At 45.3% G+C, this 26,849-nt stretch overlaps 1 protein-coding gene and 1 long non-coding RNA gene across 13 annotated transcripts in view; both read left to right on the top strand.

Moving 5' to 3' along the window:
* Cep192 (centrosomal protein 192) overlaps positions 1–20,443 on the top strand; it is a 111,002-nt gene extending 90,559 nt beyond the window's left edge. For 7 of the 12 annotated variants that reach the window (XM_078030481.1, XM_078030483.1, XM_078030482.1 and 4 more), the window contains 11 exons: positions 1,471–1,649; positions 2,208–2,331; positions 3,839–3,944; positions 4,347–4,554; positions 6,621–6,700; positions 7,490–7,585; positions 10,261–10,380; positions 11,065–11,186; positions 13,245–13,371; positions 13,689–13,747; positions 20,000–20,443. In XM_078030481.1, coding sequence (XP_077886607.1) covers positions 1,471–1,649; positions 2,208–2,331; positions 3,839–3,944; positions 4,347–4,554; positions 6,621–6,700; positions 7,490–7,585; positions 10,261–10,380; positions 11,065–11,186; positions 13,245–13,371; positions 13,689–13,747; positions 20,000–20,138 — 1,360 coding nt within the window. In that variant the 3' untranslated portion in view covers positions 20,139–20,443. Of the gene's footprint in view, positions 1–1,470; positions 1,650–2,207; positions 2,332–3,838; positions 3,945–4,346; positions 4,555–6,620; positions 6,701–7,489; positions 7,586–10,260; positions 10,381–11,064; positions 11,187–13,244; positions 13,372–13,688; positions 13,748–19,999 lie in introns of those variants that run through there. The other 5 variants (XM_078030486.1, XM_078030485.1, XR_013429861.1 and 2 more) reach the window with 5 other exon arrangements.
* Positions 20,444–20,631: 188 nt separating this feature from the next.
* On the top strand, positions 20,632–22,414 carry LOC144369981 (uncharacterized). The gene is made up of 2 exons (XR_013429863.1): positions 20,632–20,988; positions 21,248–22,414. It is a non-coding gene; the product is annotated as an uncharacterized LOC144369981 (long non-coding RNA).
* The last annotated feature ends 4,435 nt before the right edge of the window (positions 22,415–26,849 follow it).

The raw sequence follows: 26,849 nt of genomic DNA on the forward strand, positions 1-26,849 counted from the left end.
CCCTAGGGTACTCTACCACTGAGCTACATGCCAGGTGCTTTTTTTGAGACAGAGTCTCACTAAGTTGTCCAGGCTGGCCTTAAACTTGCCATCCTCCTGCCCTCAGCCTCCAGAGTTTCAGGGATTACAGGCTAGAGCCAGTGCCTAGCTAGAAGTCAGATTTGAAAAGCAGGGGAGGGAGGGCCTGCTTAAGAGGTAGAGACAGGGGTTCCTTTCTTTGCCGTGTGTTGACTTGAAGTAAACAAGGCTCTGCCACATGGTGGATGAATTTGGGCACTGCATAAAGTTTAATTACATCATGTGTTTGGTGATTACAAAATTCATTTGAACTAAATATATTTAAAAATCTAAGGTTTATTAGAAAACACCTAATAGAAAGTCTTTCTAAATTATATTAGCATTTTTCCCAGAAGACTCCTGCTTGTGTATGTATGTGTATGTGTATGAGAGAGAGAGAAGTGCGGCTTATTGTTAGCTTTATTGCCTATAATCTGTAAGACTCAACTTCATTGTGCCTTTGCAAATAGGATGTATCTTAAAAAACTGATCAGACTTTTCCATACATATAGCTTTATATAAAAGATTACAGTACAACACTATTTTTGTTATTATTGAAATGCTATAGAACAACCAGGCGCAGTGGCACACACCTGTATTCCCAGCAGCTTGGGAGGCTGGGATGTGGCTCAGTGGTTAAGCACCCTGGGTTCAGTCCCCAGTACCAGAAAGAAAAGAAATGCCATAGAACTCAAGAGCACAGGGTAAGCACAATGAATATAATTCTGAGCCACCTGAACAGACAATTTGATAAGTCTTTAGTGTAAATGTAGAAAACATGAAGGAGAAAACAGCACACACATGCTGTAGTCATGAGCATACTGCCCCAGACACTGCCCTTGCCAGGCCCAGGCCCCCACAGGCATGTCCTCTGTCCAGGACATGTACCTCCTGCCTCTTGTGGCCACTCACCCTGTGCAGTTAGCCAGACATCAAGAGTCTGGTTTTCCCTCAAGTCCCAGTGTTGAGTCATTTCCTAGTGAATCTTCTAAGGGACTTCACATGCAGAAGTCAGCCAGAAAAAGATTAGAAATCACTGAATTTTCTAATTATAGCGTATTTACTGTTTGACTTACACTGTACTTGACTTTTTATACTGTTCTTCTTTTTCTCTCAGTTTTTTTTCTTTTGTTTTTCTTTTCCTTTTGCGAAAAGTGCTGGATGCTGAACCCAGAGCCTTGGGCATGCTGGGAAAGCTCTCTGAGCTGCATCCCCAAGCCTGTATGCTACTTTTAAGTGTCTAAAATATGGTGGATTTTTATTCACTGAAAAACCCATGAAAAACCCTTTTAGATTTGTCTTAATGTTTTTAGAATTATGAAGAATTAATATAAGATATATGAAACAAACTGTCTTTTCATAATTTTTCCCCTTTCTCTGATTTTTTTTTAATTAAAAAAATTTTTTTTCTAGTGAATTGGGGACTTCTGGAAAACACAGTGGCCATGTCTCTTTGGATGTTTTACCAGTTAGAGGTCCTCAGGGTTCTCCTTTTCTCTCACAAACTAGCCACCCACCTCAAGATAACTCGGCCTCTGAAGAGACTTGGACTGTCCAGCCAGAGCACTTGATTCTGATAGCACCTTCTTCTTGTGAGTAGTGAGGCAACAGCATGTCAGCAGTGGGTTTGGGAATTGAGAGCTGCACCCCAGCACCCAGGGCTCAGCTAGGGTACACACGGCTTTGTGCACTCTGGACTGATGGCCTATCCAGGACCAGCTCCTGCCACTGAGACCTGACTCCGACGTGACTGGGGTGTGGTCCTCACCCTGAGGCGGTGCTCAGCAGAGCCACAGTGCACCCCACGAGCTCACCCGGCACTTGGCCTGTCCTTCCTGTGACACTGATGTAATTTGTAATAGGAACATAGTAGGTACATGCACATGTACCAGAGTGTACACCAGCCGGGAGCAGCCTTCACGTCTGTTTTTCTCTTAATGTTGTTTAGTGTTGCCAGTTAGTTTTTAAGGTTTATCAGATAGACTTATTTTAACAGGGGTTTGAAATTTTTATGAGTGGTTGGAGAAGAGCAAAATAAGCCGCTCTACTAGTTTATTTATTTAGGATTCACTTTTATTACTGACATGTCTTTTTTTTTTTTTTAAATCTAGTTCAGTAGATAACACATGGCATTTATCTCTTGCTAACAGATGACATGGCAAAAACTGGATGTTTCCAGATTGCAAATCATTCCGTCAGGTTGCTGAAATTTGAGCTGTACTGGCCAGCACATTGCCTGACAGTCACACCACAGCACGGGTTTATTGCCCCTGAGTAAGTATATCTCTGTGCTCTTCAGGTGCTATCATGGGTCAGATAATAGATTACTTAAATTTGTTCAGGGGCTGGGGGTGTGGCTCAGTGGTAAAGTACTTTACCTACCATGTATGATGGTAGATTCTGTCCCTAGCACTGCAAAAATAAGTGATGAATGTCCGTGCTCAGTGACAGTTTGTACATTGCTGACTACAGAGTGCAGCAGGCTCTGTGGGGCATCAGGGGGTTCAAGAGATCACATACACATCAGGGCTGGTGGCCTGACGTGGCAGACAGGCGTGTTTGAGGTGGAACAGTGACCCTGGGATGGAAGACTGAAGAACGTTCTGATGCAGCACTCCACCCCCAGAATCCCCTGGCAGTGATAAACCAGGGCACTGGATGAAGGATAGAGGGATCTTAAAACCAGATGGTCTGCCTTTTACCTCCTTGGTTTGGATTATATATTCTGTTTGTTTATGAAGGACTCTTTATACTCAGAGCTTCCTGACTTATAGGATAGCTAAGCCATACCCAGCTGATTATTTTCTACACAGAATGGTATGAGAAGTCTTTCAGGGTAGGCGGTTCATGCACAATTCCCCCTGTATGAAGCTAATTACCAATAGTGGGTAAAGCTGCAACTCTGCAGCTTTTCAGGGACTTTACCTAGGCTAGCCCAGAGCTCTCCCATCTGGAAGCTGCTTCACACTTGAGATTAGCAGATCCACAGAACAAATGGAGTTTACTTACTTTTGCCCAAGTGATGAATGTACTTTTTAGAGTTTACCTGGCGGAGACTGAGCAAAGGCAGGGACAGGAACACTTCAGAGAAACATTGCAGGGACCTGAGCAGTCAGCTCAGCATGCACTCGAGGTTTCCTACGCACCATGTGCAACAGGACCTTTCTAACCAGTGCTTGAGAACGCCTTCTTCACAATTCACTTTCTCCACGGCCTTGTATATATAACCAATTGCAGTGGAAAATAACCTCACTCTGCCATTTTTGACATGTGTAACTAGTGATTTCTTTTAGTCATATGTCTGATCATGTGATTTACATTTAAACTCCTTTTTGGCACTCGTGGGTATTAAAGAATTTTGTGCTCAGGAAAGATCAGTAAGTGGGTGACAGAGAAACTGATTTCCCACTTCACGTCTCCTCTCCCTCATCTCCTCAAACCCTTTCTTCCAGTCTGCTCTCCAGCTGTTGTCTTCTTATCTAGAGGCCCAGAGCATTTGTAGAGTGAGACCTTCTGTTCTAATTGCTTTTGAGATGGTGTTTCTCTGGCATGGTTGTTTTCACCTGCACCTTGCCCATGCCTGGTGGGTTTTGTAATTCACCTGTTAGCCTTTGAGCTGCGCATGGGAATGTGGGGAGCTGACCTCATTCTCTGCTGTCTCCCAGACACAGGAAATAGTCGGTCGCTGGTAGAACAGTATTTGTGACTCTTATCAGTCTGCTATGGAAGTACAGGATATTCATGGTTTTTGTTGAGAAATTCTTTTTTTTTTTTTTTTAAGGAGTAAACTACAAATTCTTGTGAGTCCTAATTCCTCCTTATCCACAAAGCAGACAATGTTCCCATGGAGTGGTTTGATCTATATACACTGTGACAGTGGACAGAAGGTACTTGTAAAGTGTTTTTCTGAACAACATTCATTTTGTAGCTTCAGTTTCATAATCCATATTAACCCTTACATTTCAGAAGTCCTGTGAAGGTGTTCTTCCAGCCCAGCGAGGTTTATTTAGCTGGAGCACTTAGTACAGAATTTGCCTTTAGTGATCTGAGCGATTCTCTTAGGGGTTGAGAGTGAGGCCTAAAAGCCATTGCTAATTTGCAAAATTTTCCTTGAAAAAAAAGGGTGGTTGGGGAGATAGACTCAAAGTTGAGGTCTGAATAAACTTTAATTTCTAAGTCAGCATTTCATTCTTTTGGCATTTCTTTTCTCTACCATAAATTTAGAATCAGAATTGTCTCTTTTAAGATGGGTTTATTTGTCTCTTATTCTTTTATTTGGCTCATTTCAGAAAACTGTGAAAGTTCAAATTCGAGAAGATTTGACTCAAAGAGAACTCTTACCTCACTCGGCCTCTGGTCTATCTGGAGTTCTTACCCCAGCACCTGAGCCTTCCTTTCGTCATTTGGTAAAACCATTGACAAAGCCACCTTCCACGAAAATCGAAATAAGAAGCAAAACTGTTACTTTTCCCACAACAGAACCTGGTAAAACTTCAGGTATGTATCACGGTATTAGGTGGGTCAAATGTCTATGGCTATCGAGTCTTTATGCTCAATTGTTTTTTAGTTAAATTAATTTGTTTTTGTGATGCTGCGCATTGAATCCTGGTCCTCGCATAGGGAGACAGCCACTGTACCACTGAGCTGCGCCCCCAGCCCCTAATGCTCTCTTCTGAGGTAACCTTAGCATAGTGATGAGTGTAAATTTCTCCCCAGCTTCAGGAGAAAATCCAGTGGTCACTGACAGTCATTTCAGTGGTGGGCTGGATTTGGAAATGTAATCTTAAAGTATGAAATCTAGGCACTCAGTAACTCTGTGCATTCCAAGAATCGTACATTTTATTTGATGATGAACCATCCCTCTCCAACTCTCACCAGAATTGATGAATGAGTAGGTAGAGAAGGAAAGTGGGTGCAGCCGGGTTCACACACCACCTGTACAATAGCCACATAACTGTGTTGTCAAGGATACCCCTCAGATATCCTGAGGTCATTTCTCCTTTACCTCTGTCTCTCCTCCTTTCTAGTGGAAAGGAATGGTGGCTAGGACACAGAACAGCCCTCCCTGGGCCCCTGGCTTCTGGCCTCTCACTGGTTTTTTCTGTCCTTCTGCCTCAGTTTCCTTCTTCCTTGGGCCTCTCCTGGACCTTGCCCTTCACCCCTGATTGCTCACCTTGCTTGCAGACAGTGTCAAGCCTGACTCTTGGCTGACTGTTGGTCACCACCCTCTCCAGCTCACTCACTCTGGGATTGCAGCAGTTCTCTGACCTTGCTGAGGCCTACGGTCTGAAACCCTGCAGCCTCAGCATTCCCCACCACCCTGCTCAGATCCCCTCCTCCTAGGCCCCTAGGATCCTATGCTCTGCCATCATGGCCACTGTCTCACATCCTTCCTTAACTGTCTTGTGTGCCTCTCCCTCTACATTCTGACCCAGGTTCAATCCACCTGTCTTGTATTCCATGTCCCTAGCACGGAACAGTCCTAGACAAAACGGTATAGCCATTGCTGACAGATTCATGGTCAGATGCCCCTTTATCCCGAGGCTTTGGACCCAACCTCCCAGCTGCATGTGTCTCTTCTCCCTCATAGGTCTGTCTCATCTGTACTTTCTCTCGCTTTTCCAGCTCTCAGTGGTGCCCCACACAGGAATCGGGAAGCTGTTAAATGAGAATGGAAGGCTTCTGTTTCTCTCATAAATAGGACCTCTGCTTGGAGTCTCACCACCTGTTCTTGCCTGCTCAGGGACTTTCTCCATGCCTCCTGGTCATGAGTGCCTCTATTTCCATCAGCCCCAAGGTCACCTGTGCCACCACAGTCGAGGAGGTGCCTCCTGGGCTGCCGCCTCTCCCTGCAGCTGCCCGCTTTCCACGTCCCTCCTGCTCTCAGGTTGTGCTGCCTACCTTCCCTTCCTCAGGCCCAGAGCTGCTGAAACTGCTCCAGCTGTGAAGGTCACTGTAGAGCCCCATTTCCATTTGAGTTTCAGCCTCTCCTTCCTCCTTAGAACACCTCTCTCATAGCCTCTTGGATGCTGATGCTCCAGGTTTTCCAGCCTCACTTGCTCTTTGTTAGATTTCTTTGTGAACTTTAGCCTCAACTTCCAAAGCTTGACATGTCTGGATCCTGGACCTGCCATGCCCCTCTCTCTCTGTGTTCTTCTGAGCAGTTTCCTGTCATTCCTTAACTCTCTACTCAGGTGAGCTCCCTGAGATACCTGCCTAGCACTGGCTCAGCTCCTGCACCTGAGCATCTTTCAGGTGTGTCAGAGTAACGTGCCCAGGACAGGCCTGCTCCTGTCCCAGTCTCTCCATGTCAGTGAGTGGCACTGCTGTCTTTCCATTTCACTGTCATCTTGTTCCCTTGCTGTGGCCGTTCAGCATCTTTGTCTTAGGCTTAAAATAGGATCAATAAGTATCTGACCACTTGAGTTTTTTAAGAAAATTCTGAAGCTCCTGTTGGACTACAAAGGGCTCCCTCCTTGTAGTGAGGTCACGAGGCCTGTCACAGAGGGCTACTCATCACTGGACTCTCTCAGAGTGAGTTGTGGTATGTCTGTTCCTTTTAGAGAACTGTCTGGAGCTCGAGAATCACGGCCCTACAGATGCGAGGTGGCACTTGTCGTCTTTTGCTCCGCCATATGTCAAGGTCAGTCATGATGATCTCGAATGCACCCGTCTCGCTGCCTTAGTTCTGTATGGGGTGTTGGAGCACGAGCTGATGCTCCAGTTGTTTGTCCCACCAGTTCATTTACTTGATTTTCCCAGTAGATGGGATGATACATATCTTTTTAACTGACAGATTAAAATAATTTGTGTAAAAACATGTGCAAGCTCCATTTAATTGTGTCTCTGAGTCCTGATTTTTATCTGAAATGATTTCAGGGTCGTCTTATCAGGCACTGTGGTATGCTCACTGGCTTCCTCTCCATGCTGATGTGGCTGTGGTGCAGGAGGGGGCACTGCCTGAAATGAGCAGGCTTGTCATCTGTGTTGTTACAACACTGGAGCCTCTCTGCCTTGGATTTTTCGTGAAAATTAATTTTGAGCCATAAACTAAAAACAATAAAATGTGTGCAAAAGATAGTTTTCACACCTAATGCAGAGATGTGACGAACTGGTACTGTTTGGGATGTTGAGGTGTAGGTCCTGGCCTTTGAGGGAAGGCAGTCACTTGACACTGTAAACAGAATCATGAAGGACACTGGGGCCAAGGAGGTTCTAGAGATTGCCACGCATGGCCTCTGTGTGGTGAGGACAGCCATCATGATGGGCCCAGCCATGGGACGCACCGTATTCTGGGAGTGCTTTGCGCCCTCCTCATCTGCTGCGACCTGGGCTGCTCTGTCCTTGATAACCGGAAAGGTAATTGTGTCTCTGAAGTGATCCATTCATTCCTTCAATTTTTTGCTTAATTGTTTAAATTACCACTTTGCAGGGAGTTGACGAAAGTGGAGATGTTTTTAGAGCTACCTATGCAGCATTCATATGTTCTCCTATTTCTGGGATTTTGAAAAGCAGTGGAATCCAGAAGGTGAGTTGGGAGTTATTTTATAGCTAGTTGGCAGTTCAGGCTGCTCCTTTGAACTAGCCACATGTTTCTTTCCCTTGTCCCAGCCCTGGCCTCAGGGAAAGGGGCCTCCTCGCTGCAGTCAGCACCTTCCACTGCTAGGGCAGGAAGTCTCGCTGTGAGGGAACTGGCAGCTAAACGAGCACCCTGCTCAGGGTAAGGGCCTCAGCTGCCAGCACTTCCAGTGCATGTCCCTGCCTACACAACGTTGTGCCTACCAGCCAGAGCCAGGGAAACCTGCTGCTGCTCAGGAAGAGCTCTGTGTTCGTGGCTGAGTCCCCAGTGTGTCTTCCAGCTGCTGTGAATCTCTGTGGTCTTCATTCATCTCTGGACCTGACCCAGCCCCTTCAGATGTCCCCCGTGGTGCTCGACAGCCCCTGGGATTCAGCAGTGCTCTTGTTCATCCCAAGAGCTGAAGTCCATTTAGACCATGGGAGGATGGGGAGTGGCTGCTGATGGTGTAGGACTTCCTTTGGGATTGTTGGAAATATCTTAAGACTGGTTCATGGTTCACAGTTGTCTAAATGCACTGAAAACCACTGACTGCCTTTGGCCTGGGTAACCTGTGCGGTGTTCTGTGTTCTTCCACAGTCAGTTGCTGCTATAAAGGGACACAAGGGAGGCATAAGAAAATCAAGGTTTATTGTTCTCACTGGTCTCAGAGGTTACTCATGCCAAGCTGGAAGGAGGAGCAGTCAGCAAGGTGTTCAGATGGCAGAAAACGGGAACCAGGGGTAGCTCATACCACAGCTGCTCGTGAGATTCCCATAGGAAAACAAGGCAGGGCAAGTGAGCAGGTTGGGATTGGCTAGCTTGATAAATTTTGGCCAAGTGTCAGCTGATTGACAGAGGGAAGCCCTGCTTCTCAGGATGGGTTCTGTGTGAGTGAGTTTGCATATCTAAGGCATGCCCCTACCCAGGCCCTGGCTGTCTCTAAGGACTGGGCAGCCCAGCCAAAGAAGGTGTTTAAGACGCAAGACATTGTATGCTTGGGGGTGTTTATATAAATATATAAATAAAGTATGGCATGTGAATTGTGTCTCAGGAAAGCTGTAGGAAAGAGAAGGTGTGGGCTAGATTGTGTCCCTAGAGTTTATCCCTTTCATAAAATACGTAACAGCAGCATAAGCTCTGTGAGGGTCTTGATTTTTGTTGTTTGGCATGTCAAACAACAAAAATCAAGGGTTGAACTTATTATTTATCACTTTGCAGGTAGTTGGTAAATGTGTCAGATGGCTTCTAGGCCTCATCACTTAATTTGTATTAAGGAAATTAGCAAAACACATTATTCAGAGTCCATTTAGGAAAGTATTACCCTATGGCACAATCACCTATGTATATAATAGTGAACGGCAGGGGGGAAAGGTAGTTACAACCTTGTTCTTAAAGTAGCAGACACAATATTTTTTTTTTGAAACATTGGTTGTGTGATATGAGGATAGTAAGCATCAGAGTTCTCAGTGTTACCTAATATTACAGGCAATGTTATCCGTCTTTTTCTTTGCTCTTTGTGTTGGGTGTCTGACAGGTGTGATTGTGGTTAGGAGTCTCCTTGGCATTTCCGCCCTTGCTTCCTCATCGGAGTCTGGGCCCTCTTTAGAGTTTAGTCCCCTCCTTGGGCTGCCATCACCTGACAGGCCTGCCTATCCTCCTGTCTGTCAGAAGCCTTCACCTCCAGCTGCTTGGAGGCTTCTTGTGTTCTTCAGGGGTAGAAATGAGGTCACTTACATATATCACATTTAGGTTCAAACACAGATTCTGACTCATTGTTAGTTGAACTGGTGATCAGTATTATCAACGCTGAAATCTTTGATAAAGCTGAAGCTCTTGACACTGGTAAATGGCATAAAATACCATTTCAAAAATATTCATAACTTCTTTTCAGGGTGTGGTGGCACACACCTGTAATCCCCTTGATTTGGGAGGCAGAGGCAGGAGGATTGAAGTTCAAGGCCAGCCTCGGCAGTTATTAAAACCCTGTCTCAAAAAAAAAAAAAAGGCTGGGAATGTAGCTCAGTGGTATAGCACCCCTGGGTTCAATCCCCAGGACTGTGTGTGTGTGTGTGTGTGTGTGTGTGTGTGTGTGTGTGTGTGTGTGTGTTTCACAGCCTTCTCATTGAGCTTTTCACAGGTTGTACACATGCAGGTTTGTGTGTGACCTTGAACTGTGTCATCAGGACAGCTGGCTCTGCTGGTGCTCTGATCACTGAGTCCCAGCTCTTCCCTTGTTCTTCCTGGTAGCCTCCAACCCTATCTCTGCAGCTTTGTCCTTGTGCATTATGGCCAGCAGAGGGGGCCATAAGCATGTTGGTCAAAAGCCAGATTGTTTTTCTGGTAGGACTTTCCCCACCCCGGGGTCTTGTGCTTGACTGCTCTAGTACTTTGAAACTTTTTCTCCAAAATGTATACTGTGAATTTTGAGGAATGTGTTGTATAAAGCCTTAAACAAAAGTACCTGGTGTAAATACTGAGCCCAGTGGAAATAAAACTGTTCAAATTCTCTTTGAATTACTAAGCAAACTAACCATTGCAAAAGCATTTGTTCCTTTAGTTTTTAATACCAAAATTTTGTATTGCTAATCTAACTGCATGTGTGTGGTGTTCAGGGTATGAACATTTCTTCTGGGTGTGTCTTATAGGTCTCCATCACGTTTTTGCCCAGAGATAGAGGGGATTATGCCCAGTTTTGGGATGTTGAGTGTCATCCTGTTAAAGAGCCTCACAAAAAGCACACGTTAAGAGTCCAGTTCTCAGGACAAGTGAGTATTAAACTGCAGTTAGCCAAATTGTTTGTGTATTAAAGTGAAACCTGGGTGAAAAACTTCTGAAGATGGAGAATATTTTTCTGATATTATTTCATTCTCATTAATTCTTTTTTTTTTTTTTTTTTTTTTTTTTTGGTGCTAGGGATTGAACTCAGGGGCACTTGACCACTGAGCCATATCCCCAGCCCTGTTTTGTGTTTTATTTAGAGATAGGGTCTCATTGAGTTGCTTAGGGTCTGGCTAAATTGCTGAGACTGGCTTTGAACTCACGATCCTCAGCTCCCTAGCTGCTGGGATTGCAGGCGTGTGCCACCATACCCTGCTCAGTTTCACTAATTTTTAAATTTTCTTCTCTGTATTAATTGATACGTTTGAAGTCAGGGTTTGGCTCACTTGTTCATAAACTTCATAAAACTAGTGTTTGACTTCATTATATGATGGTATCTGTGTGTATGTGTGCATACGCATAAAAAGGAAAGAAGAAAGGGAGACTAGACAAAGTAGACAAACTTTTAGACAGACTAGACAGACTAGACAAACTACTAGAACTAGTAGTTCAGAAGTTTTTAAAATCATAAGTCTTTAAAAAGTTTAAAGGAAATGATAGAATTACAAAATGTCAATGTATATTTTCTAGAGTGTTCATTTCTCCTTCCCACCTTGTGATTTTTCACACAGAGTGTCAGAGCTGAAAACAAGCCTGAAAATGCACACCCTTCCACAGACACCCTCATTAAAGTGGATAATGCACTCACTCCTCGAAGACGTGCTGTGTCAGAGACCTCTGGTGTCCTGCCCAGGTGTGTTGGTGGTCATCTTGGGGGTCAGTAGTCAGTAAGAGGCTTGCTGTGGTCAGTAAGAGGCTCAGTGACTTCACCTGTGTTTCCACATGGGCCTCTACCATGCCAGTCAAGGTACGAAACAGAGTGTGCCTCTCACCTCAGAAGGTTCTTTTTTGTTTTTGTTTTTGGGTCCTAGGGTTGGAACCTAGGGCCTCATGACATGCTAGGTAGTTGCTCTGCCCCTGAGTTACACCCCAACCTAGCCTTACCCTAAAAAAAAAGTTCTCAGTGTGTCCTTTTGTGGTCCAGATTTGTTCTGCTCCAGTTTCTATCATCACGGATTAGTTTTGTTTGAATGTCATGTACACATACACTCTTCGTGTCTTTTTCCATCAGAGAGTTTTCTGAGATTCATTCATGCTATCGAATATATCTATAGTTTTTTTATTGTTTAGTATTCCTTTATATGATCACAACACAATTTATTCATTTTTCTGTTGACGCTTAGGTGTCTCATAATTTGGACCTATTATGAATCAAGATATATTAACATTATTATATGGCATTTTTGTGGATATATGTTTTTATTTGGAGTAAGCGTAACGTGATTTTACTCACATTGGTGGATCACTGCTTAGTGTGTATTTAAGTTTAAAATAAATTGCCCCATTTTCCCACAATGACTGCCATTTTACACCCCCACAAGTAGAATATGCAAGTATATTCTTAAAAACTTTAAAATTTATACACCTTTAATAATGATATTAAAAAAATCCTACCTAATGAAATTTTTCTATTTATCCTAATTAATAATTAAGCTTAATTTAGTTTTGGAATAAGGTGCTTAAAAGAAAAAATATGTTAAGCATCTGCTAAATTTACTATAAATTTGGTCACTTATTTTCTAATAGGAGTAATAATATATTTTGGGAGAAATTAGAAACCTTAACTAGAGCACACTGTGCTCCCAGCACAGCACTGACTTCCACCCGTCTCCCTCCACTTGCTGTTTGGTGGGCTGAGAGGGGGGACTCAGAGGGACTCCCCTGGTCCCACCTCCGGGGACTCCTCCTGCAGGAGGAGCCACAGCACATTTGATTGCAAACCATGGAGAGGACCGGAGAGAAGTAAATGGGAAGCATGGCCGAAGTTGCTTGTCTGTGGTAGCTGGAAAGAGCTTCCTTGAAAAGGGACACTTAAGGAGGATGGGTGGACATGGCCCAGTGAAAGGGGCAGACGGGTTCCCCTGGTCTCTGGGTTCCCCTGTGTAGAGACCAGTGGAGATTGTGGGCTCTGAGCCCATGTGGGAAGGGAGAGGCACGACAGGAGGCTCGATGTGTGTGTTGTGCAGACCGCAGCAGGCCTTGTGCGAGCGGGAGCAGGGCTGCTTCTCTGGAGAGCTGCTGGGAGCCGTGGAGTGACATGGTCTTCTGTGTTTATAGAGCTTCCTCTGCCATAGTGTGGGCTGAGTCATAGCAAGCCTAGGCATGCACACGAGCCGACCGCTATATCTGTGTCCAGGAGGGAGGTGGTGTTGAGGGGGTGCGAAAACTCGGAGGGAGACCATGAGACCTCCATGGTGTAGACCCAAGGATGTGAGAGGGAAGAGGATGTCGGGATGGCTGTCAGAACCATCCCTAGGACAGGAACTGTAGGAGGACCAGGTCTGAGTAGACATCATGGATTTAGTCTTGTGTTGCAGAACCTGGGATGTTTTGGAGGTGTCCAGAGGGAGGGAGGGTGTCACGACTGCAGATAGGGGATGCTGCCAGAGGCTGCCCGAGCCTCCATACAAGTCAGCGTGTTGAGGAGCTCCCTGCAGCATGGGACTGCCTGGAGGGAGGGTCACTTGACCCTTGGGGAAGGACTGCAGAGAGGTGAGCCAGGTTTACTAGGAGGGGAGGAAAAAGCAGCGCCCCAAGAGTGTCACCTAACGGCACTATTGTGAGAGCCCCCCTGTAGACATCACTCATGTAGATCAGGTAGGTGCCATTATAAGGCAGCACCACAAAGTTTGATAAAGAGTTTGTTATATAGGTTTCACATAGTTACCTTTCAAACTTGTTTCCAAAACAGGCTAGTGGACTTGAATCACCGAGGAGTCTATGCCCCAGAAGATGTGTACACATTTCTGCCAACCAGAGTTGGAGAATCAAGGACACTAAAAGTCAATTTGCGAAATAATTCTTTCATTACACATGCAGTAAGTTGGGAGATTCCAGTGGGTTTGGGAAAAGATAGATTCAGCTATTGGATAAACATTTTCCTGTTGATTAAAAGTACTCTAGATAGTACATTTAGGTTTTAATTAATTAATTTCTTAAATGCCCTATACTGTATTGGAAAAAAAATAATTGAAATTAGGATCCTGTATTTAAAAATCAAAATTGTTTTAATATTTTAATTTTTAACTTTTTTCTGTACAATGTATCTTCAGTTAAAGCAATATAGAGTATGTTTGATATATGCTCAAGTGCCTAATTTGCATAACTTCATGAAGTATTTCCTGTTGAATTCCAGCTGAAGTTTTTGACTCCTCAAGAGCCTTTCTACATCAAACATTCCAAATACTCTTTGAGGTGAGTTTGTCAGAAATCGTAATGTTCTCTGTGGTGCAGGACTTGTGTCCGGGGAGTAGGGTACGAAAGAGCCTCCTCTGTCCTAGCCCCTGTTGTCAATACCAGTAGCACAGAGCTTTCAGCCCATGCATCTGCACAAGTAGCAAAAGGGAAGGTGCCTGCGAGGGCATGTGTCGGGGTGCTCTGCACTTGGCACGTGGCAGCCTGGCAGTATTGGGCCAGCATGTGATTTCTCTCACTAAGGATTTTGCCACTTCATCAATATCTTAATGATCTCATGCTTAACTTTTAGAATTCATGCTTCAAATGATGTTTTCACTGGTGGTATACTGAGAACCAAAGACTTAAATTTTCATTAATTAGGACAAAACTTTTTCTGGTTAATTGGTAAAGCTTTTTATTGTATTTTTTCATTTATCATTCTTCAGATACCTTGTAATATTCTTATATCAGGGCCCTACTTCTTGTCTTCCCTCCCCTGACCTCTGAAGTAAATGGGCTTATTGAGTTATTATAAATGTTAGTCAGAAAAAGGACCAAGTCCTAGTACAAGTTTTCATAAATCCCCAGCAGTAAGACCAGATAGAGCTAGAAAATGTCTACCAACTCTAGAGCCTAGAGTATTTTTATAAACTCTGGAGGAAGGAAAGCTTTGCTTACATTGAACCACGTAGGCTGTAGATAAGAGAGGCAGAATTCAGAAAGTGAGCAGAGCTCTGGGATAGAAGAGTGGTCCAAAGGAGGAGTAATTGCTTCTTCTGGATGGCTTGGGGTGAAAGTCGGGGAAGCCCATGTATGAACACCACACGTGGCCCTGCTGGTGATGAGGGTAGCCAAGGCTGCAGTGTGTGTTGGGGAGTGGCAACTCTCCTGTTGGTTGGTCTGCAGCCTTTAACAGATTAACTTCCCTCAGCTCTTCCCACACAGCCTTATTTCTTATCATTCTTGCTGATTTCTCTTTTTCTATTTGTACATTTAAGTTGAAATCTCAAACAGGGGTATCACTATTTTCTAGAATTTAACAGTAGGGTTCCATTGGGCTTAGTACTAAAGAATCTCTCATTTTAGTGTTAGGGAGCTATTCCAGAAACATGACCTGTGCTGTGAAAGTACAAAACAATTCTGCAAGCATTTCAGGACTCCCTTTGACCAGCAGTGCTCTCTGAGAGAGGCTGGACAGATGGCTTGGTCAAGGACTCTTCTCTGTGCTGCTTCCCTCTGTTCTCGCTGTCCTCTCTTCAGTGCCCTTCCATGCTCTGTTCTGTCAGACATTGCTATCTACCTGTGGGCTGAACACTTCCTTTCCCTCCTGGGAGACTGCCATAAAGGCAAAAACTTTAGATTTCATTTCTGCAAACTCAGCAGTCAGTGCACGTAGAAAATTATCATGTGTTTAATCTCTCTAAGCCTCAGTTTCTTTATTTGCAAAATGGAGATGATGCTTCTTCTGACAGCAAGGAATTGGGAGAGGAGGGGGGGCGGGGGGGATAACAGTGTCAGAGCGTGTGGACATAAGCAGATGTTAGTGTCCTCCTGCTCCTCATCAGGTCTCTGTAGGTGCCTCTATTTATTCCAGGATTGATTTGTTTGTTTTGCAGTACTAAGGATTGAACTAGGGGTAGCTTCACCACTAAGCCACATCCCTATCTAGTGTTATTTTTCATTTTGAGATAGAGTCTTACTAAATTTTCAAAGCTGGCCTCAAACTTATGATCTTCCTGCCTCAGCCTCTTGAATTACAGGTGTATGCCAACATGCTCAGCTTCTTATTTTTGAAAAATGACTTTAACAACAACAAGAAAAAAGCTTCTAAAAAAAAGTTCCATTTTCAAAAAAAAGTCCTCTTGAAGAGCTTAGTATCAACCTTTTTAAAAACAATAATTACATTCACCTCATCTGTAGTTTTGGTAAAGAATCATGTTTAAAGTGGCTGGTTAAATTGCTGAGCTTTGTGTCACTGCTTTCTACTTCAAGGTTAGAGGATGAGGAAGTCAGAACCTACCAGGAGTTAATTAAACAGACACTTTGCAACTTTCGTCACTGAACACATTGTGGTTCTCCTTAGATATTGTGTATTGTATATTTGTTTACTTTTTTTCCCATAGATGTTTTTACAGTGCTCTTCAGCTAGAATCTGTAAGCCAGATCAGCTGTGTTTTGGCCTTTGCAGAAGGACTGGTCTTGGTCCGTTGCGGTAGTGTCGCAGTGGAGTGTGGGAGCTGAACCAGGCAGGCAGAGAGATGGGAGGTGGGTTGGGGATGGATAATGCGTCTGTGCCAGCCAAGTCCATTTGCTCTGCTGTAACAGTACCATCACAGATAGCTCACAAATAACAGCAGGCCAAGATCAAGGTGGCAGCAGATTTGGTATCTGGTGAGGCCCTCTTCCTGCCCATTGGCCCTTCTCTCCCTGGGGCCTCCCGTGGGCACTCACCTGTGACCGGAAGATTTCAACATAAAAGTTTGTTGAAATTTTTAAACACACAAACATTCACTCGAGTGCATTTACTACAGTTACAGTTGGCTGTCATTTGAGGTCTCATGTTTATGGAACATGGTCGGTATCTAAATTGAAATGGAATCAATCGTTAAGCAGGCTCCCTCTTTCTGTGTGAAGCTGCTTGGATATGATGGTGGTTTTCTGCTCTTCGTGTAGATTCTACCTGCTCCATTACAGACATGGTGGGAGTGATGAGAAATCCACAACTTTGGCATGAGATAGCACCTCTTTAGTTTCATCCTGTTCGAGTTTTGAAATGGAAGTCGTCATCATTTGGAAATAGAGGTGTTTGTGGGGGTGACTGTGGACTTGCTGACCCAGTGCTGCCCTAAGTCAGAGCCTGGGCCATGCTGACAGCTTCTGAGGAAACTTCCACACAAGAACAGACTTCTAAGTTCAGCAGACCATGGGCAGTTCAGATGAGCCAGCGTTTTAAATAGCATCACAAGATACATTTTGTCTGTCCACTTCAAGCATACTTAAATTTAAATTTGCCTTTAGACTTTAACACCCTGAAGACAAATTAAAATGAGATAGTTTTGTACTTCATTAGTGGCCAAGTACTTATGTTGTTCAAGTCAAGAGTTTCCTGAAAGTGTTAGTCAACACTCACCATCACCATGTGACCATGGGGTGGGTGCACAGCATTACATACCCCAGCAGGGGCTTTCACAGTGAGTGAATGACCTGTGTAGCCAAGAGGAATGACACACCCATAGGTGGCGTGGATCAGGTGGAATGGCCGGCTTTCTCCCCATTCCGGGCAGCAGGACAGCAGCATACAAAATGAAGCAGCGGGCACTCATTCTTCCTGTGGGTTGAGGGCTGTTGTGTCTATCCCCAACACTGGACACGCTGGACAAAGGTACTCCTAGAAAGTGATTGCTAAGAGTGACAGTTGGCTTGCTCTGGCAAGTGGAGCAAAAGCTGTGTTCGTAGAACCCTGAGGAACAGTGCCCGTCTTTCACTGATCACGTTTTCTACTTACTAGCACATGGTCTCCTCAGTGACACTTCTAAGCACGCTGTAGAATGAAGAGGGCTTAGTGATCTGCAGGTCACGGCACACGCTGGCCACAGCCGCAGGGCCTGCTGGGCTGTATTGGCTAGTCCCTGCACTCATGGGTACAAGTGGTGTGTCCCTCGGGCTATCTGCTGACTGCAGCACACAGAGGCAGACGAGATCCCGGAAGTCACAGGAGTTAGGCCCAGTGCAAAGGCGGGGCTATTTCACCCCCATAAAGTGACAGAATGGGAGAAACATTGGTAACATTTTCTTGGATAAAGATTCTTTTGGGGGCCCTTAATTGAGCATCTCTTGTGTCTTTAGAAAAAAACTTGTTCATGTTTCCATTGAATCCCCAGATCCCCCTTGTAATCGGTGGTTCTGTGCACATCTGTCCTCGATGAGAGTTGGAGCCAGTGGGTTTCAACTGGTCTGTGCCCCATGTCCACACCCACAGCAAGCTGCTGGCGAGCTCCTTCTGAGCTGGCAAGCCCCACTGTGTCATTTCAGAGGGAAGGACGGTTCACACAGAATCCACAGTCAGGAATCATCAGTGAGCTGTTGGATCTCTGCTGATGGCACAGGAACAAATCATTTGTATTTTTTTCGGTTTCTTTGATAATGATGGTACCTTGAGTGTACTAATATTGCTAGCTTTTTTCTACAAAAAGTGCTCCTTTGAAATTAGAGGTGGGGGAGAAAACTTATGAAGACAAATTAAATAGATAGAATTGCTAGGTTCTGCTAAGCCCTTTCTGCGTAAGCAGGGCCTGTGGGGAGTGAGATGGGCTGGTGTGTGTGGTGCTCTCCAAGTTTCGGCTCTGTGTATGTTTGCTGTCCTGTCAGTCATGAGCTACTAAGAAGATTGAACCAGGCTTCCTGTGAGCTTGGCATACTTTTCTTGTTTTCCCACATATGTGAAGAGGCGGATGAAACAGTTAATAATGGTACAAAGTAGTGTCTTAAATATGTCCATCTTGCTGGGGGTATCGAAGAGAGAGGTTAAGCTCATGGTTCTTTCTGAATTATATTCTGGTTAATTCAAATATCTGTACTTTAGGTTATCAGGTACCAAAGGGAGGTGACACATTTTATCACAGTACATTTTTAAAGACCATTTCTTAGTTGAACATAGGATACTACTATGTCCTATATTAAAATTCATTAATAATGGGCTCTTTGAGAGATTTATTTTGGGCTACTTCATTATTTCCAATGAATTATTAGTGAGAGAGTCTCTTAAGTTGGCAACTTCTGAGTTCTGAAATGCTAACATGACAGACAAAAATTGTAGTTAATGCATGGACTAGATTTCATTTAAAAAATAAAAAGCACATTAGCTTTGATATGGTGAAGTATATGCGTTTGGAGAAAATAACCCAGACTTTAAGTAAAACTATGGAAGTTGGGGATAAGCTGGGTGAAACAGCACTTGCCTCACATGCAGAAAGCTTTGGTATTAATCCACAGCTCCACAAATAAGTAAGAAAGAATGTACAGGTAGCCATAGAGATACACATCTGTGTCTTTGCTGTTCAGACACACGTGAAGTCCACCCTCTGAATCCATGCATTACCAACTATGAATTGAAAATATTCAGAAAAAACTGTGCCGAACATGTACAGGCCTCTTATGATCCCTAACCAGCTCAGTAAAACCACTACGTGTGTGCGTATTGTTTGCATTGTGTCTAGAGATGACGTAGTAGAGGATGCACACAGGTCACATGTGAGAACTATATGACACTATAGCAGGAACTCCAGAGCTTCTGGGCTTGGGTGTCCATGGGGTCCTGGAGCCAGCCCCTGGAGACAGAGGGATGCCTGCCCCTGCTATAGGTAGGTAAAGATAAATATATATATGTCCTTATGCAAGGAAAAGGGCTGGAAGTCAGTTTTCTAAATCTCTATCCCTCAATATGGGCTTTGTCGATGTCGGGAAAGACAACAAACAAGAGCATATGTCACTGTGACCCCCCCCCACTTGAAGATGTGTGGTCTGGGAGGACACTAGGGTGAGGTGCCTTTCTGTGAGGAAAAGTCTGAAGGCTCTTGAGACAATGGAGACAGAAAGGTGACGACAACATTTAGGCTGTATGTGAAGTACCTGTGCGGCCAGGAAGGCATATTTGGGGGGACAGTTTTGTGGACATAAACTCCCCACAATATAGCTTTTAAATGTGGACACTTATTGTCTGACTCTGCATAAAATAAGTTAGTTTTAAGGCTCTGACTGAGGTTTCATGTGATTCTTAGAGCAAAACTGCACAGTGATGGAAATGCAGGGACAGCCAGCTGTCCTTCCGGTGTGGCGTGCTCCCAAGTTAAGAGTAGCCTGAGCTCTGGGTCTTTGAGTTTCTCTTCACCCTTCCTCAGGTGGACAGTGACCTGTTTTTGCAGGTAGCAGGAAGCTCAACATGTAAGAAGTCAGATCTCGTTTCCCTTTTTCTGTTGAAAAGCCAGGAATATAGATGTGACACTATTTCAATCCCATTTTATTTTACCTTTCTATGATGCTAGGGATCAAACCCAGGGGCCTTATGCATACTAGACAAGCTCTCTATAGCCCAGCTACACCAATTTTAGTTCTTTCTCTCCTTTGTACCAGTGTTTTATTAAATAATAAATCAAAGAAATTAGAAATGGATTTCTGCAGAGAGTGACTTGGTTCTCATCAAGCTGGTGCTGCTTGGGCCATGCAGACAGCTGGTCCTGCTGACCTCACTGCTGCCGTTTCCTTCCTTTGCAGAGCCCGGCATTACATCCACATCCCCGTGCACTTCAGGCCGAAGTCCGCTGGCAAATTTGAAGCTTTGCTCATTATTCAGACAGATGAAGGCAAGAGTGTTGCTGTGCGACTGACTGGTGAAGCCCTTGAAAAAGATTAACAAGAACTCATTTTTTTGTAAAGTAAATTACATAAGTTATATTTTTGCAACTTCTTTTTTTCTACACTACGATTATGCTGTTGTATATATTTTGTATGATAAATTGATGTGTACAACTGTAGATATTCTTGGTTTTGAGAAGTTAACCCTGAAGACCTGACTAACATATCATGTATCCAGTCCATAGAATTGTATTAACTTTTCAGGGAGAAGAGAGTTCTATTTTTGCATTGATGATATATTCCTAATAAATATGGCATATATTTTAATGTGATAAGTCCAAAAATAAACTTAATTTCCATTGAGCCTTTTTGTGTGCTGTCATAAAGATTAGCGTATCGCCTCATCCTGCTAGGGATATCCAAGCTTCGAATCTGTTCTCGATTTTTCTCTGTCACAGCTTCCTCTCCCCTGAGAAGCCTCATCTTGGTTCCTTCTGCCTTTAGCTCATTGCCCACAGTAGAAAGCACAGATTACCTTCAGAGCTGCTTTTCTCCAGAGCAGGGGTGGGAAGGGGTGGGTGGAGCCCTCCAGCAGGCTGGCAGCCCTCCAGCCCCCCGCCCGGAGGCTCTCTCCTGTCCCTCCACACGTGGAGGTCTTCACTCTACCTTAGAGGCCACTTTGCCATCAGGGAAACCTCTCAGACCTGAGAGGCCCTGCCTGTCCCAGATGCTGCCTCACCACTGTCTTGTGACTTAGTCAAAGCCCTGGCTGGGTGTCTGACCCTTGTCCCTCACATTGGCTCCCTGAACCGTGTCCTACAGCTGTCTCCACCATTTGCCCCAGCAGTCTGAGCAGCAGCATCTCGACAGACTCCTTGGCTCTGGAACACTCTCCATCATAGGCAGAGGTGCACACAAAGTTCCTGGGGCCAGGAGGCCCTCATCCCCTCCCCCCCCCTCCATCCCCTGCTGTGCCAGCCTCCTGCCTTTCCAATGGAGCCAAGCTCTTCTCCAGAACTTTGCCAGGCTGACTCACCCTCACCACCCTCTCCAAGGCAGTACCTTCCTTTCCCTCCTCGTGTGGCACAGCTCTGTGTACAATCCCTCGTCTCCACCTCATGCCTTTCTTGCTGACTTGTTTGCTAGTTAATTGTCTGTCTCTTGTAGGGAACAACCCTGGAAGAAGAAGACCTGGCCTTCTGCCCAACCTGTACTCCCAGCACTTGGAGAGCACCTTGCACAGCACGGATACTGCCGCTGGCTGCCAGCGTCCAGCACATTCACTGTGCTCCCCCATTCTGGAAGGCTCTCTGCTCACCATCCTGATGCAGGTGTCCAGCTGCTCCTTCTCTCCACTGCCAGCAAGTTTATGCTTCTTAGGAGGGTCTCCACCCTTCCCTCAAGTATTTCTTACCTAGCTTCTTATCAATGTCCTCCACACACATTTCCTGATTGTAAGAAGTGATTGATTTCTGAGTACCTGCAATGTGCCAGGAGTGCCCCTCATGCCACTTAGTCGTGCTTAGTTCTCAATAACTTGATAGATGTTGGGCCTTTTATGGCAGGGAGGCTGGGACAGAGCCCTTCCTTCGGCTACAGCCTCCAAATTCGGCAGCAGCCTCTTGGACAGACAGGTTTATAGGGGCAAGAGGTGGGCCTGGCCTGGCTTATGAAGTTGAAACTTGTCTTTAACAATGGAAAAACTAAACTTGGAGAGGTGAAGTCACACAAAAATCAGTTGAAAAAGTCTAACCCTACTTTTCCTGACTTTAGCATCCAGTTGCAGAGAATAGAGATGACTCTGGGCAGAATTGAGGAAAATGGAACATCTTGTGGGGCTGCTTTAAAGGTCTGATTCTTCTCTGATGATAAAACAGCCCTCCAATTGCCGATGGATGTGTTTTGCCGGTTGAGCTCATTGGAGTCCACACAAGTTGATGTCTCTCTCATCAACCAGGTGGGACGTTCAGCAAGCAAGACCTGCACCTCCACAGAACTTGGTGATGATGAATATGCATCATTAACTGATCCAGTTTATCCATAAAAGAGATGGAGTAAGAATGTGTCTGTTTTTAGTAGTCAGTTGGGATGATCTTACCTGATATGCAGTGCATATGCTTTATGGAACTTGGCTCTCTGTGTGCTGTTAATGTGGGCAGAAAAAAATTGAGAACAGACTCCAAGCTTGGATATCAGGGCCATAACATTGTATTTGCTCTGTTCCTTGAGTGACTGTACTCCCTTGTCTGTTTGGTATTAATTTTTTAACTTAATGCTTAACATGGTAGGTTATTTTATAAAGGTTTGATTAAAAACCTCATTCTGAAGTCAAAAGCTATTTGCCCAGCCTCTTTCCAGATGAGATTATCTTTCCAGTTAATCATATCTTAGAAAAATATGTCTTTTCCATTTAATGAAAACTTACCATGTCAGTTCTCTAAAAGGTGAATTTCTCAGCCACTACACATTTTGGATAGGATGTATTGACTTTGCGCTTGTTCACAAACAGCAGCAGATTCATTTGCTCTCTGATAGTTTCACTCTCCAAATTTTATGCAAACTGTAGCTTTTTAGGTTTTCTACTTGACTGTTGAATTTCATGTGTCGCTATGAATCCTTCCAACCCTAGGTCCTGCTTCTGGCCAGTTCATGCATGTGGTCATTCTTACAAATATGGTGCTCCTTGTCCCCGAACCTCTTCTTAAATCCATATGCCACAGGACCATGTTTGGGGAAACTCTTTTCATTACTACTTCCTCCGTCATTTTGGGGGGGGATAGGGACCAGGGATTGAACTCAGGGGCAGTCGACCACTGAGCCACATCCCCAGCCCTATTTTGTATTTTATTTAGAGACAGGGTCTCACTGAGTTGCTTAATGCCTCACTATTGCTGAGGCTGGTTTTGAACTTGTGATCTTCCTTCCTTAGCCTCCCAAGCTGCTGGGATTCCTGTCATTATTAAGAGGCCAGTGACACATTAAAATAGTGAACTAAACATTTCAAGTATTAAATTTATTTTCCATAAAGATGGATTAGTTAATTCATATATTTTGTCCATATGACATTTCCTGTATTACCCTAGTCTGGGTAGAAGAGTGAGCAGGTAACTTTAAAAATGTTTGTAGCTGTACTATTCTAAAACTAGTCCCTGTGAGTATCATTAAAGAGCATGGTGGGGTATGGCAGGCAGCCTCAGATGGTGCGTGGTGAGCCCCACTGGACAGCATTCCCAGCCTCCTGTAACCCCCTCTGTAACTTGTCTCTAACCAGGAGAGTGCCTCAGCATTGGTGGACATGCCACTTGCCTGATTAGGTCACAAGAGTCTGACTGCCATGTTGTTGAGGAGGTGTCCCACACACAGGCTGCAGTGTGGGGTCTCGGGGGTCATTAGGAAGGCATATTTCACGTTATACTAGAACCTACTTTTGAATAAGATCCAGTAACTAGAACTGCCAGTTCTCCCTGAACTGACCTCCACTGTAGTGCCTCTTCAGTAAGAATACCTACCAGGGGTCTTTCACAGCTGAGAAGTAGTTCTGAAGTGGAAGGAACAAGCCAGGAGGGAGTCCAGGGCTATGCCCAGGGGAACAAGGACAAGCTGGGGCAGCCGCAGGCTGCGGCTGCCTTGCCTCACCCCAGCCTCTGGGAGGAACCAGGCCTCAGGAGTCCCATCTCCGCTCCCCCTGGTAGTTGAATCTAACTCGGGAGAGGAAGCACTAGCGGCCACAGAGGTGTCAAGCTGGATTTCAGCCTCCCTCTGCCGGAACCCGTGTCTTCTTTCAGTCGGTTGATGGTGCTGGAGAGTGCCAGGGATGGACTCACCAGCCACTTCCATCCAGATAAAAGAGATTCACGTGAAACCAGCGTGTACAGAAAGATCAACCAAACTAAGTGGAATCCAGCAAGGTCAATGCGCACAGAATTTAATACGTAGGAAACATGGCATTTTAGTGGAAAAAGAGATGGATTATCACTGCAAGAGTTCATGCCTTTCCAATTAGAAACAAAAAGAAGTCGTATAAGAAAGATATAAACTCAGTCACGGACGTTTAAATTATTATAGTGGAAAAAAAAACAACCGTAGTCCAAAAGCAGATGACAAACTGGGAAGAATATTTGTAACAGTAAAGAAAAATGGCTTTAGATTTTAATAAGGAAAAACCAACCTCCATCAAAAAATAGGCAGAACACATGCACAGGCAGTTAACAGGAAGGAAATGCAAATAACACATTGATTTAAAAATGTGAGCATTAACTTTCAAGCAACCTCAGTCTCAGCAGGTGTGTTGCTGGGACAAAATGAACGGGAAAGTCAGTGGACCGGGCCGAGCAAGTAGCTTTTGCACTGGTATAAAATGTAGAGGGCTCAGTGAGTGCTCCTCCCTGTCCCCTTACGGCAGTGGCTAGTCGGATCTGCGGAGTCGCTGTCAGCGCAGGTGCTGTTCTTTGGGGACCCTGTCAGCAAGGCCATGTGACAGCCGGGCTTCAGGCAGGCCCACAGGGCAGGAGGAAGGCCGTGGTCAAGTGTAACTGTCTTTGTAATTATAAGTTTTTAAAGCAAACATTAATACGATTGTTTCACTGAGGTTTTGAAATCTGAGCATCCCTGCTGATACTCCGTAAGCTTGATAAGAACACAAGGTGCTATTAATCAAGGTGTTTGAGCTCGTCTTTTGGGCAAATGCTGCCTGTTGCTGGGGGTGTTTCTCAGAGGGCTTTTGAAATCACAGCTCCTGGTAAAGTTCTGGGCTGATTTTCCCTGAGTTTGGAATCCCTAGATAATCTCATAGGTGTCATCTGAGTTCCAGGTGACATCTCCCTCCAGTGCAGCGGGTCAGCCGACTTAGCCAGGTGGCTTTTGGCTGGGACTCTGGCTTTGCTCACCAAACGTTCTACTGTGGCACTTGCAGGACAGGCTGAGCCCACTCAGGGGTTTGGTTGCCTTCTGGACTTCCAAGAGTCCCCTGCTCCAGCATCCACGCTGTGGTGGGGCTGACTGGGGCCATGCCGTCCTGGCCTCATGCACATTGCTGTGTCGCACACAGGTTTGGTTTTCCTCTTTGTGCTATTTTAATGTCAATCTTAAAGCTACCTAAGAGCTTTTAGAAGTGTCTGGTCATTCAAATCTCCAGACCATTGTCTTCCTGGGTACTGAGGGGGAGGGCAACGGGCCAGGTCCCTTCCCAAGCCTAAGCCCAGGCTGCCTCCTAAAGCCAGTTAAAGCTTGAGCAGAGAAGCCAAGACCCAGGAGCAGGCGGGCTGAGGTCTCCCGTAGAGCGTCACGTCAGCCTGCAGCAACACAGAATCTCCTGCTTTGGGGAAGGAAGGGGATCATAGGAATGGTCACAGATTTATTTTTGTCACACTGTCTTTTTAATAATCAATACTTTTTTTTCCTGTGTCCTGAAAAGAAAAGTAAGAGACAAAGACCAAAAGTCAGAGCATATAACCAACCGATCCAGTGCACCTGAGGCTAAGGAAGCCATCTAAATATCTGATCGCAGCGTGGGTTCCCACAGGCTGCCCAGGGTCCAGCTGCAGTCAGATTCAGCAGCACTGGGGCTTCTCTGTAGGTCTTGTGCATCTGTACTTTAGTGCACCTTCTACTGACACAGTGTGTCTGCACATAGTGTGTCTGCACAGGGTGTCTGCCCCGCGTGTGCCTGAATGTCTGTGCCTGCACATGGCTTCCTGCATGTGCTGTGCACCAGCCTGTGGTATGCCCAGGGCACCGGTAGGGGTTGTAGAGCCACCCGCCTGGCCAAGACAGAACAGGACGCACAGACCACCTTGCGGGGCTGGCACGGTCAGGCCGTGAGATCTGTCCTGTAGCCTCCCCACTTCCCAAGCTGGGCAGGGTGCCCAGCTTGCTGTTGGGCAGCAGGGAGGGATGAGGTGGGTGTGTCAGGTGGTTTTGCTCCTTGTACCCTGGGCTCTCAAGTTAAAGCAAGAGCCACACCTTCCTGTCCTGTTTCCCTGTGAGGCCAGCGGGCGGTGGGGCTCATCCCACCAAAGCCGACCCGCATTGTGGCTGCCCTGTCACCAGCCAGAGCTGTCAGGTGTGTCAGTCATGCTGCTTTGTGGCCGTGTCACCGGCATAATCAGCGAGATTAGGTGGCCACAAAGAGCCATGAATGAGGTGGTAATTGCGTTCGGGGGGAAAAGAGCGTTAAAGAAAGACAGACTTTCCTTTCTCACAGACCCATGAAAGAAGTGACAGCTCATATTTTAAAGCTGGAACAAGATAATTGTGGTAAGAGATCTTTGTATGTTCTCAGAAAAATGCTGCATGCTCACAATAAATATTCAAATGCTCATTTTGTGTTGTGAATACCAGATAACCGTTTCCAGTGGGGCCATTTGCATTGGCCATTTTGAGACATTCCAGCCCCGTCCTGTGCTGTCAGGAGCTCACCACACAGCCCAGGAATGCCTGGATGCCAGGGTGCCACCTGAGTCACTGTAGGGGACAGCACAGGCGCCCCAGGCCCCTTCCAGGCACGTCCCAGAGGTTCATGGGGAGGGGACAGGTGCAGGTTCAAGTGTGAGCACCCATCGTCCCTGTAAAAGAGATGCTCCTACTTGGGAGTCCTTAGGAGATGAAAAGGGAAGAAAACGACACAAAAGCAGTCTGCAGTCGCCCCCGCGGGGAAAAGACCATCAGCCTGTTTTCTAGCATTGAGTGAGTGACATCAGCGGCGGGAGGTGCCCTGACTGAAGTGTCTCATTGAGAGAAGACTGACATCAGGCTGCAGGTGTGCGCCTGG

The sequence above is a fragment of the Ictidomys tridecemlineatus genome, chromosome 13 (assembly GCF_052094955.1).
Source record: "Ictidomys tridecemlineatus isolate mIctTri1 chromosome 13, mIctTri1.hap1, whole genome shotgun sequence".
Taxonomy (NCBI): Eukaryota; Metazoa; Chordata; class Mammalia; order Rodentia; family Sciuridae; genus Ictidomys; species Ictidomys tridecemlineatus.